A 13,326-nucleotide genomic window follows, 5' to 3' on the forward strand; every position below is an offset into this window, starting at 1 on the left:
CTGAACACTTAACTCAGCAGGACAGACACCCACATACTTACTCACGTAGGTACTGAGGCTAATCGTGCTGGGGCGTGTGGACCCAGATCCTTACACTGACCCAAACGCCCAAGGTAAGGTAACTACTATGACCCCTATTAGAGGTTTTTACCCTCACATAGTCAAATCATTTTTTTTTACATTTTAGAAAGATGCAGAATAAAAGTACTGCTTCCCCCGAAAAAATGTTGTCTGAATTTATTAATTTAAGAGGGTTCAACAAGAATGTCCTGTTTACTTCTGTCTGTTTTGGTCCCCACCTCTAACAAGGCAAACAATAGTATTATGACATTGGTACCATACAGTATTAGTCTACATCAAAACTTGACTATTGCACCTTTAAGATGACTTTGTATGAAAGTGTCCAAACTTGAAATTTTAAGCATTTTCCAAACATTTTGGTAAAATATAGTAGTTTGCGGACTCATGCTTACTGTAAATATATGTTCTTTATTTTTTATTATGCAGGTCGGCCCAATCCTGCAGCTGACCACCCTGATTTTGCCCCATCACTACACCTGGGTCCTGAGGTCTGGCAACGCCAGTCCAACCACATCTGCTAAGAGAGCAGCAAATAAACTGGCTCGGTACCAACGAGCAGCTGCACCTGAGCCCAGGTCAAAGGTCATTACCCAAAATAAAGAGGACAAACACGACGAATGTGACCACAAGATGGCTAAATCAAACGGCAGCTGAGAGAACAGAGTGAAACTCCACAGCAGGAAGATAAGGCTGCGCTAAGAGAGCTTTTTACTGAGAGGTGTCCAAACAGATCTGCAGGGAAACGGAATGTGAGCTCGCTAGAACAGGAGGTCACAAGACTAGCAAAATTGCTCATCTCTTCTGAGAACTTCATTGTCATAGACAAACTTCATTGTCACATATTTCCATGTTTTCTGGACTGACAGGTTTAGCTGTGTTTACATGGATTTTTATCTTAACAGTTCATCTCAGAACGAAGGGTTATGTCCAGGGAAAGTCTCCTTTTTATTACCAATGTGCTCTCAGTATTGTTGAATTTCTTACTGTTAATTCATTGCCACTTTGTTTGGCTTTCTATACATGGATCTGTCCACTTTCTGACTGTGTACAGGGCAACAGGTTTACTTATTGTCCACAAAACATTAAAAAGCTAAATAAACCTAGTCAGATATTGGTATGTAATCTCATGACAGAGTGGCGCCACACAGTTCAGAGCATCTATCAGAGGCAGGATGGGCTGAGAAACCAAACAAGACGCAGGTTACTTTACATGTAGTGAATAAGTCTGCATAACTACTGTAGCCTGCAAATCAGGCAATCTTTTTTGCACATATTGTCTGCAACAATAATCAGAGCCCAGCAGAGAGAAGGAACAGGGCAATGATGGCTTAGTTAAAACAACACAGACTGCTGGTGTCACTTTAGGAGGTGCACTTACTCTGGAGGTAAATTATTCTAAGTTGCTTTGGATGAAAGCAATGGCTAAATGACTGAAATGTAATGTCCTATCTCGATCTCACCACTAGATGTCACTAGATACTCTTTCTGAGGGTATTTGTGGTGTAGCCTAGTTTGTGTTGGACAGGCTGATATGAAGCATGTGCCCAGAGAGGCTTGTTGATTCCCTTCACTGATCTGACACAATGTGTATGGTGGTTGTCATGTTTACTCCCTGCTCTGGACTGACTGTGTTCTGACCCTGTGGCATCTAGAGAGAGTATCTCTTTCACAGTCATTACCTCTGCCCCAACGACAGCATAGTGGGGAAGGTAGGTATTCATCCTCTGCGTTTCTCCCATCCCAGCTGTCCTCCTCCAGGGGCAGCCAGGACCAGTGGGCAGCCATCGTTCATGACGCCCGGGGACCAAGTGCTCAGTTCAAGTCCTGGTCAGGGACAGGGGCATCTGCCTGTTTTTCAAATTGGGTTCTTGGGAGGAAACCCTTGTGAACACGGGGAGAACATGCAAACTCCGCTCAGAAAGGCCCAGAGACCTTCTTGCTATGAGGCAACAGTGCTAAGGACTGTGCGAATGCCCCTTGTGAGTGATTTTGGCGTTCAGTGTCTCCTTCAAGGACACTTCGGCACACTGCTGGGAGCTGGGATGGAATCGGGGTTCTTCAATCCCCAGTTGGCCGCTCCACCATCTTGTGTCCCTGCTGGCGGTGCCAGACCCTGCCTGCCTTACAGGATATTCCACTCACAGTGGTCGTCCCAGATAGGGCTTCAGTACGAGAGAGAGGGAGAGGCTGTAGATAAATACTGTTAGCTGGTCTCTCAGTTGAACACCCCCTGAGTGTCTCTCCTGGAAGGGGAGGGAGGGAGGATGGGAAGAGAGATTCAAAGAGGAAGAGAGAATGAGAGAAAGGGGGGAAGAGTGGAAGCTGAGCCATGAGAGGAGACTCTGGGAGCGTATGGGCTGCTTCAGCTCTTCTCCATGAAGAGAGGAAGGAGAGCTGGAGGAAAGACTGGAGCACTGTCTATATAGTCTATAGTCTCTATGGTCTATAGTCTCTATGGTCAAAATTGTCTATAGTCTCTATGGTCTATAGTGTCTATAGTCTCTATGGTCTATAGTGTCTATAGTCTCTGTGGTCTATATTCTCTATAGTCTCTATGGTCTGAGGAACGCTCTTAACCAGGACTTCAAGAAAGGCGCTGCATGGAGTATAAGCTCCGGGCAGATAGAATCAGGCCCTGGGGCTTTCCCTGGCCTTACATGCTGGAGGGCAGCAGCAAACTCCTCTGGTGTGAATTCACCAGAGATGTTACCACCGCTAGGAGTTGTGTCCTTCCAGAGGTCAGACACTTCTTTAGCCACGAGACGTGACGATCCGCAGTCTTTGCCCTCAGGTGTCCCACTTTTCACAAATTGTGATGCGATTTTGTTTGCAAAGATGGGGCAGTGATGGGGGGAGTGTCTGGACCTACCAGTGAGGTTGTTAAGGATGCTCCATGCCTTGCGGCTGGAGTGTGAGAAGTCGATGGAGTTAATGGTCTCCTCCCAGCGCTCTTGTCTCCTTCGGCTGAGTCTAGACAGCAGGGCTGAGGCAAGTCTGTCTGACTCAGCTCCTGGGGGCTGTTGGCAGACTTTGCTTCGCTTACGGTGGTTAATCGCAGCTACTGACCATGAGAAGGTGTCTGCCTCACCACGAATGAACTATTCATTCATTCATTCATTCATTCATTCATTCATTCATTCATTCATTCATTCATTCATACAAACAGATTATATATAAAGCTTCCCTCTCCCCATCTCTCTCTCTCTCTCTCTCTCTCTCTCTCTGGTGTTGAATTCAACCATGAATGCACAGAGAGAACCACAACATGGCCATTCAAAATCCCCAAAAAGACAGATTTCTAAATGCACTACATGAATTGCAAAACACTATAACATGAAGTAATTGTGAGTAAAATTAATTATTGGCTTTATATTCAAAAAAAAAGTATTACAATAGGACTGACTGGCTTTAATGTTGATCATGTTTCTAATAGTGGCTCAAAGTGATCATGACAGCTGGCCATCAGTGAAATGATGTGAAAATATTTACAATTCACAAATGTCACAAAAAATAACTCAGTGAATACAGTAAATACCATGAAATTACTTTTGACCACTGGTATAGATATACTCTTGTATGTAAAATAACATCTCATAAACATGAAACAACAACAACAACAAAAACATGTCCACTTCCCCAAAGTTTTAAAATGATTAAACAATCCATTGCCTTTTGGCTGACATGAGTTTTCTATGAGAACGACTTGACAGTCTGTGTCTTTATACAGCCATTTTCAATGTGGGGCCAAAAACGCCTCCAGTTGTTATATAGGTACAAATATGTTGTTTTAGGTCAGCTTCAGGTTTCTACAGTACTTTCTCTTTGCTGCTTGACTCCTCTGGACACTCTGCTGGTCAGCATTCCTTGGTTTTGGTGTTGGGTAAAGAGTCCAGCCATATCATTCATGATTCACTTCTCTGTGTGCAATATAATCATGTCTTCAGTTTTTAATTGTGTTGTGTCCATGGTCACCATGTTGGCAAGCGGTCATTTAATACAAACGACGCTAGGCAGGGAGTGTAGCATGCTTCACTTTTGGTTTAGTATCTTGTTCAGCACTCTGTGAAAAAACCTGTGAAACGCTGTGAAAATGATGTATGATTGACTGTTTAAATAATGCAGGGATATCACTTGATAGATTTATGATTGACTGTTTGAATGATTCAGGGATATTATTTGATAGATTTATGATTGACGGTTTGAATGATTCAGGGATATTATTTGATAGATTTATGATTGATGGTTTGAATGATGCAGGGATATTATTTGATAGATTTATGATTGACGGTTTGAATGATTCAGGGATATTATTTGATAGATTTATGATTGACGGTTTGAATGATTCAGGGATATTATTTGATAGATTTATGATTGATGGTTTGAATGATGCAGGGGTATCATTGTGTCCTGTGTAACGTGTGGGCTGACCTTTGATGACCTCTAACCTGTACGGTGAAGTATCCTGGTTCAACAAACACAGAAATTATATTTAATATACAGTATACTCACACACACACACACACACACACACATCTGACGATATTCTTCTGTCCAAAGTCGCTCCATAGTTTTATGGTTTCAATATTTAGGGACTTCTCCAGACTGGTTTGTCTGGACAGGTTGGTTTCCGGGTACAAAAAATGAAATAATTCATCAAATAATTCAGAAAAAAAGACTTAAAGGTGGGATAGGTAGTTTGCTTTTGGCTTTATTTGGTAAAATTGTCATAATATCCTTTCAGCTATCAGTAACAGAAGTGCTCTGAGAATAAACTTGGATCTCCGTGTTTACCGCTGCCTCTGTATTTTGGATTCAAAGAATGCACCGCGCCCGAATGTATTGACCAATCAGGGTCTCTATCTCGTCACACCTACCAGTCATGTTTGGAGGGAGGGATTACATCATGATTGACAGGAGGAAGGGGCGGGTTCTTTTGAAAAAGATGACCAATCCGAGGCCTTGTTGACATCAAACTACCTACCCCACCTTTAAGGATTTGTGGTTGAGCTCCACAAGTCATTTTTTCTGGGAAGGCGCGTCCTACTCTCCAATTGTCAAATAAAGATGTTTGTTTGCTGTATCATTTGATTGATTTATGACTGATTGTTTGAATGATACAGCCACATCATTTGATTGATTTATGATTGACTGTTTGAATGATACAGCCACATCATTTGATTGATTTATGACTGATTGTTTGAATGACTGCTGTGAGGCGACAGTACTAGGTACTGCGCCACCTGTTTGAATGATTGACTGTTTTGAATGAGGCAGGGGTATCATGTGATTGATTTATGATTGACTGAATGATACGGGTGTATCATTGTGTTCTGTGTAACGTGTAGGCTGACCTTTGATGCCCTCAGTACAGGTCCTAGCTAACCAAACACACGGAAATGATATTTTATATACTGTAACCCTGTACACTGACACACGCACGCACAGACACACATCTTCTGGTAGCTCCAGAATACATGTTCATGATCAGCTTCCATACGCCCACATACCCTCCAGAATAGTTGTTGTATAGATAGAAGCCTTCCTCTAATCTTTGGAGCTCTAAAAAATCTGAAGATATTCTTCTGTCTTAAGTCGCTCCATAGTTTTATGGTTTCAATATTTAGGGACTTCTCCAGACTGGTTTGTCTGGACAGCCTGGTTTCTGTGAAACAGGATCAGTGAGATTCTCACCCCAACACTTGATGTAAGTGGATAAGAACGTAGCCATAATCTTTCTTTGTTGTTGTTTTCAGGGGGTAGATTGATTAAATTATGCGTTTTGTCAGTACATGAGTTATCATATTAACGTAAAAATGTAAAATAATTAATTGAATAATTCCGTCATGCATTCTCACTTTTACATGATAGCCATTAGTCATCTAGTTCTACTATAACTGAAGCATATAATCAGCCACTTCCCTAATGGCATTATAGGCTTCATGTTATGTACTGTACACTTTCAAGTCCCCATCAATCTGATGATCATTATCTTCTTTTTACATAAAGACCTTTATGTGAGAGGCCTCTGACACCCCAACTCTATGTATTCTATCCCTGCGTTACCTGCTCAGTTCTCATCCACTGTGCATTTACACTACAAGCCTGAACAGCCATGTGAGCGTCTACCTAGATACAGATGATGAGGCTGGAAATGACTCATCTGATTGGTCCAAGGGTCCTACACAAGAGACAAAAGAGAGAGAAAAGAAATGTTCAGTTCAGTGTATAATTCAAGTCTTCTCAGTTCTCCTCTCTGTGAAGAAATGACATCAACAACAATTACATGCTTTGCTTGGTAAATAAAACATTTTTGGTGGAAATACATCATTGTCTTTCATCATAATGTCTCAGGTTTATAGTTTTCAGACAGAAACACTTCTCCAGATGCAAATGTTTCCAGAGCTTGCTCTTCGACATCAGTCCCTCCCATATTGTAAACATGAAACATTTTCCCGGTATCTCATTTGATCCCAAGCACACGGTCCATAAGCAGATACACGCATTGTGGCATAGGCATGGCACGGATCAGCTCAGACCTTGTTTTGCTGAGGAAACCTTGCACGACTGGCCAAAATGGCTACTCAGGATATTGTTGATTTGGATGTAATTGGTTAATTGAGTTTTAAGTGGTCAGTTGATACCTGTGCTATTCCTTGTGCTGCCCTATAAAGAGATATGTCTGTCTGTTGCTGTAACACTGTCAATATGGTTGGCATGGCTGAATTTAGGAGAACTGAGTGTGACAGCCTGAAGAGACAAACATGATGAGTAAACAACGCTCTAACTCAATACAAAGTAAAACTGAATTAAATGTTTGTCAATGTTTAAAAACAATGCTGTATTTATGTAAATGGCTGTGTTCTGATTGAGAATTAACTGTTAGTGACCGATCATACAGTAATGATGAAAGTACAATGTTTGACCTCTGCCTAGCAACATGTGACATGTGTTTTTCTGAAGCAGAGATTGGTTTGTTTGGTTAAGAGTCAGTTTATTATCTGAGTGCTCTGCTCTCTTTCATCTAGTTGAGAAGTTGAACGCTGGAGGAACATGTCCTTGTCAACTGTGTTTTCCATTTGCATGGCTGTGGTTCTGTCCACGCAAAAAGCAGGTAGGCTACATTATCATAAACTACACACCGTGAGTCTGTATAATACAGTCTGTATAAAGTCTATGGTATTACCAGGTATAATTAGCTTTCCATCAATGAACTAATGACAGTGATCTTATTGTTGAATATTGTTTCATATAACATTTGTTTAAATGTTTCTGAATTGTTCTTTGACATGATTATCATGAATTATGAGAAAATAAAGTGTGTAATGAATTCAGATGAAAACTGTGATCATGCATAATTTGTTCTTCAATATTTCAGATGGATATGAGTACTACTGTGTGTCACACTGCTTATACTCTACAGAGCAACCGCATGAGTACATATACTCTTATATTTATAATAAGATTGAGTATATCAGGTTCAACAGCACTAAGGGCAGGTATGAGGGATACACTGAGCATGGTCTGCATAATGCTAAGATCTTTAATGATGATCCTGCTCTCATGGCTGTTATGCGAGCGAACCTGGAGCGTTACTGCAAGCCCAACGCTGAGCTCCACCTCTCTGCCGTACTGGAGAAGACAGGTGAGCTGCCCTCCTCACCACAACAACATCACATCTCTCACTCACCAGATGATACGACACCTCTTTCATCTGTTCACTACAAAACCTGTAATGAAGCTTCTGTCTGGTGGATATAAAGCAACATTGACCTGATGATGATTAAATGATGATGTTTTCATCTTGTGGGATGGGAGGATGATATTGTTTTTCACCATTCAGAACTGGTGGACTGCATTACTGGTCACCTCTGGGACTAAGAGAGATCTAGAAACAAACATGATGAATCTACACAGTTATATTAAAGATCAATAATAGAGTAGACATATTAAAGACCAATAATAGAGTAGACATATTAAAGATCAATAATAGAGTAGACATATTAAAGACCAATAATAGAGTAGACATATTAAAGACCAATAATAGAGTAGACATATTAAAGATCAATAATAGAGTAGACATATTAAAGACCAATAATAGAGTAGTCATATTAAAGACCAATAATACAGTATATATAATAAAGACCAATAATAGAGTAGACATATTAAAGACCAATAATAGAGTAGACATATTAAAGACCAATAATACAGTATATATAATAAAGACCAATAATAGAGTTAATTAATAGAGAACAGAACCCTGATCAATATGATATGAATGACAGTGTTATATGAACTAATGTGTTGCTGTTTTTCCTCCACTATCAGTGGAGCCCTCTGTCAAACTTCTCTCAGTGACCCCCTCTAGTGGCAGACACCCTGCCATGCTGGTGTGCAGCGCCTATGACTTCTACCCCAAAAAGATCAGAGTGACCTGGAAGAGGGATGGACAGGAAGTGACCTCAGACGTGATCTCCACTGAGGAGTCGGTCAACGGTGACTGGTACTACCAGTTCCACTCCCAACTGGAGTACACGCCCAGATCCGGGGAGAAGATCTCCTGCATGGTGGAGCACGCCAGCCTGGACAGACCCCTCGTGAAGCACTGGGGTGAGTTCACTGTCCAGCTGTTGTTAGGGTGTTGTCATGGTGTACTAGGGTGAGTTCACTGTCCAGCTGTTGTTAGGGTGTTGTCATGGTGTACTAGGGTGAGTTCACTGCTCAGCTGTTGTTAGGGTATTGTCATGGTGTACTAGGGTGAGTTCACTGTCCAGCTGTTGTTAGGGTGTTGTCATGGTGTACTAGGGTGAGTTCACTGCTCAGCTGTTGTTAGGGTGTTGTCATGGTGTACTAGGGTGAGTTCACTGTCCAGCTGTTGTTAGGGTGTTGTCATGGTGTACTAGGGTGAGTTCACTGTTCAGCTGTTGTTAGTGTGTTGTCATGGTGTACTAGGGTGAGTTCAGTGTCCAGCTGTTGTTAGGGTGTTGTCATGGTGTACTAGGGTGAGGTCACTGCTCAGCTGTTGTCATGGTGTACTAGGGTGAGGTCACTGCTCAGCTGTTGTTAGGGTGTTGTCATGGTGTACTAGGGTGAGTTCACTGTCCAGCTGTTGTTAGGGTGTTGTCATGGTGTACTAGGGTGAGTTCACTGCTCAGCTGTTGTTAGGGTGTTGTCATGGTGTACTAGGGTGAGTTCACTGTTCAGCTGTTGTTAGGGTGTTGTCATGGTGTACTAGGGTGAGTTCACTGTTCAGCTGTTGTTAGGGTGTTGTCATGGTGTACTGGGGTGAGTTCAGGTGAGCAGGGTACGAGTGCTGTGTTGTGGCTGGGTACCTGAATGACCCTGACTGTGACTGTGTGTGCTAGCGTATGATAGATGGTGGTCTGTCAGAAGCTACATACAGGACAGCTACAGTGTCATCACATGCTAACAGAAGGGTCATTTCTCCTTGACAGACCCGTCCCTGCCTGAGTCTGAGAGGAATAAGATCGCCATCGGGGCGTCTGGGCTGGTGCTGGGACTGGTCTTTGCACTGGCTGGACTCATCTACTACCAGAAGAAGAAATCCAATGGTGAGTCATCAGCTGTGTGTAGAGAACATGTACAGTCTTCATAGTCATCTGTGTGTAGAGAACATGTACAGTCTTCATAGTCATCCAGTCTTCACAGTCATCTGTGTGTTATGTACGCAGCACACTGTAAAATAATCATGATGTAAGAAAGATTCACTTATACATTGAGAGATGTATTTTTCAAGAATACTGCTCCTGTGTTCAGTGGATGGTGGCAGCAATGTTGATTTATTTGTTGAAATATCACATAGTGATTCTGTCACCTCTGTCTCTTCACCCTCTCTGTGTTTATTTCACAGGGCGGATGCTGGTGCCTGCTAGCTAAGGTGAGACTCCTCTTGTCACAGAAAAGTTTCACCAACTACTACAACTGACTGTGCCTGATGGTCATTGTAACGGTTTTCTTTTATCTTCTCAGGTTTGCAGGTCTGTTTCTGAATCCACTGCTGAACTAGACCTGATATTAGAGCTTCCTTCTAACCAGAAATCTCAGTTTAACTGAAATAACGCTAAAATGCTTGAGCGTAATACAATATCTTTGCTCCATATTAACCAATACTGTCTTAAGAAGGCCATACATATGTGTTATGAGTTTGTCTCTCTATATGCAACAAAAAGATTCCCTTTAATATGCAAATAATGCATTGTCCTGTGTGTTCTGAATCAATAATGCACTGTCCTGGGTGTTATTAATCAATAATGCACTGTCCTGGGTGTTATTATTCAATAATGCAGTGTCCTGGGTGTTATTAATCAATAATGCACTGTCCTGGGTGTTATTAATCAATAATGCACTGTCTTGGGTGTTATTAATCAATAATGCACTGTCCTGTGTGTTATTAATCAATAATGCACTTTCCTGTGTGTTATTAATCAATAATGCACTGTCCTGGGTGTTATTAATCAATAATGCACTGTCCTGGGTGTTATTAATGTATAATGCACTGTCCTGGGTGTTATTAATCAATAATGCACTGTCCTGGGTGTTAGTAATCAATAATGCACTGTCCTGGGTGTTATTAATCAATAATGCACTGTCCTGGGTGTTATTAATCAACTGTACCAGGGTTATAAGATCCACATATCAATAATAGTCATGTATGAGAGTTGGAGTCATTTCCCTCTGGTTTCTAGTCTAAACTGGGTGTCTGTGGAGAAACAGCATTAGCAGGACAAGTGACTGGAGGACATCCTGAGTCTGACACCAAACATCACTGACAACTTCAGACACTCTTTGTGGCAGGTTAGAGGTCTGTACAAAGGCCTGTTTACTTGGTTCCTACAGGTCTTAACCTGTCTCTGCTAGAGGATAACCAGGCCAAGGTTTATCACACTGTATCCATCCTTTGCCAACAAATATGCATTATTGTAATGTTACAGTATATTCACCTTAAGTCAATAATCTACATGAGAATCCACTGTACTTGGGAGCTTCAGGACTGCTTCAACTTCAGGACAGGTCTTCAAACCTAACATATACTCCAGTATGAGAGTCCTTGTTGCACTAATGTATTGCTTTTTTTCACCATATATTAACTAATGATTAACATACAGTCAAGTGTTGGTAAATGTATGATAATGATAATCTAATGTTGGCATTCAGAGGGGAGTAAACTACTGTTCAGGAGAATAACTCAGTTGTATTCTTTGTTTTCATTTGTTTGTGAGATACAGCAGTGTTATCAGCTAAAGCTTGCCTTGTGTCTAATGTTAGAGCCAGTCAACTATTACAGTACGCAGAGCTCTGTTTAGATGAACTATTACACTTCAGTTGGTGTCTGTTTAAATTGACTAGGCTATTACAGTACGGTTGTAGTCTGTTTAAATGAACTAGGCTATTACAGTACGGTTGGTGTCTGTTTAAATGAACTAGGCTATTACAGTACGGTTGGTGTCTGTTTAAATGAACTAGGCTATTACAGTACGGTTGTAGTCTGTTTAAATGAACTAGGCTATTACAGTACGGTTGTAGTCTGTTTATATTAACTAGGCTATTACAGTACGGTTGGTGTCTGTTTAAATTAACTATTACAGTAGTCTACGGCTGGTGTCTGTTTAAATGAACTAGGCTATTACAGTACGGTTGGTGTCTGTTTAAATGAACTAGGCTATTACAGTACGGTTGGTGTCTGTTTAAACGTGGTGGTGGTTTCAGGTTCTGTTATTGGACTATAACATTAGCTTAATGATTGATACAAAATGTCTTTCTCTTATAATTATTTTACCTCTTGCTTAGCGTGTGCACAATCTACTGTAGGAGCTAACAGAAGAACATCTTACCTGTTTGATGTAGAATGTGACTAATAAAGAACATGTCACTACTCGTTGTGTCTTGTCACTACAAGAGGACTTTGTGATAACATTGTGCCACTTTTGACCTCAATATTACTATTAGTAGTGTGATGCCCGCAAAAGTTTGGACCACATGTCAGGACCAAAATTAATTTACTACCTGATATAAGAAACATATTCATAGAAATGTCTGCACTGTAAGTCAAGTCACAATTATGTTTGGTTTCTGTGATTTATTGCGCAAGACAAGCCAATTAAGCTAATTAGCAAAGCTTATATCTTACAGTGTATATGTTACGTTCCACTTTAGTTAGGCCTACAGTCCAATATGTTTGTCCGTTTCGTGCTTTTGTTCTCTCTTTCTTGCTCTCCTTGAGTTCTAGGCTCCTGTTCCCCATTGGTCGTCTGTCCTGTCCGTCATCGTTAGCTGTGCTGGCAATCATCCCTGTTCCACGTGCCGCCAGCTAATCGTCTCGTCCTGTCAGCCAATCATCTCATTGTGTCACTTTACTGTTGTCCAATCAGGGTGTTCTGCTGTTTATTTAAACCTTTGTCTCCCCTGTATGTTTAGGTAGTGGCATTTGATTTTTGTTAGGTAGGCTGTCTGTTCTGTTTTGTACTCCTAGATTCATGTTATTACCTCACGTTCTGTTCTGTCTTTGTAGCCCCTTTTTGTTATGGGTTTCTGTCTGTCCTGTTGTTCCGGTCCCCCCATAGTTAGTTCCAGGGCAGGGTAGGGAGGTAGGCTAGCGGCCCATGGGTTTACATTCTCACACGTAGGTAACTCGATGTCTAAATACACCAGGTAAGCTTCTTTGGTCAGGTGCTACCTTTTGTATTTTAGTGAGCTTAGTCTAGGAGGGATAGTTTAGGGATGGATAGTGAGGACGATGGTTTGTACATCTAGGTAAGTAAGTGATTAGGGTAGTGTTCAAGGGATTAGAATAGGAACGGGTTTAGGTACTTTGTTATTTTGGCACCTGTACCGCCCCTCCCCTTAGCTTGTCCTGAGGAGAGCTTGTCCTCATGTTTTCATTGTTTAATGTTGTCTCGTTAACCGTCTCTTACCGTATCACCTTTTTGTACCACAATAAACCAAACAAGGTCATTGTTACTTGGTCGTCCGTCTACCTTGTTGGATATTAGTTGTGTTTGTTTTTGCCACTGCTTCCATAGTCTCTGCCTTACATTACCCATACTTGGCCACACGCAGGCACTGCTTGTTGCGTTTGCCCCTCTCCCTCTACACCCCTAAACATAACAGCCTGAGAGGAGACGTAACAGTATAGTTTTCGAAAACTGAGGTAATCCACACAGCCGCCAGAAGGCGTGTTCATAGGCGGAACATATATTCCCTAACCTGCTATTTCCCCCGTGTCCTTTT

General features: G+C 41.5%; 1 protein-coding gene across 1 annotated transcript in view; it reads left to right on the forward strand.

Annotated features, from left to right (window-relative positions):
• LOC311329236 (H-2 class II histocompatibility antigen, I-E beta chain-like) overlaps positions 1-10,195 on the forward strand; it is a gene marked incomplete at its 5' end in the record, with an annotated part of 31,304 nt that extends 21,109 nt beyond the window's left edge. The window contains 5 exons of the mRNA XM_084463111.1: positions 7,543-7,723; positions 8,407-8,688; positions 9,534-9,650; positions 9,950-9,976; positions 10,069-10,195. Coding sequence (XP_084319237.1) covers positions 7,543-7,723; positions 8,407-8,688; positions 9,534-9,650; positions 9,950-9,975 — 606 coding nt within the window. The 3' untranslated portion in view covers position 9,976; positions 10,069-10,195. The remainder of the gene's footprint in view (positions 1-7,542; positions 7,724-8,406; positions 8,689-9,533; positions 9,651-9,949; positions 9,977-10,068) is intronic.
• Positions 10,196-13,326: the final 3,131 nt, after the last annotated feature.

Source organism: Borostomias antarcticus (genome assembly GCF_949987555.1).
Source record: "Borostomias antarcticus genome assembly, contig: scaffold_219, whole genome shotgun sequence".
NCBI lineage: Eukaryota > Metazoa > Chordata > Actinopteri > Stomiiformes > Stomiidae > Borostomias > Borostomias antarcticus.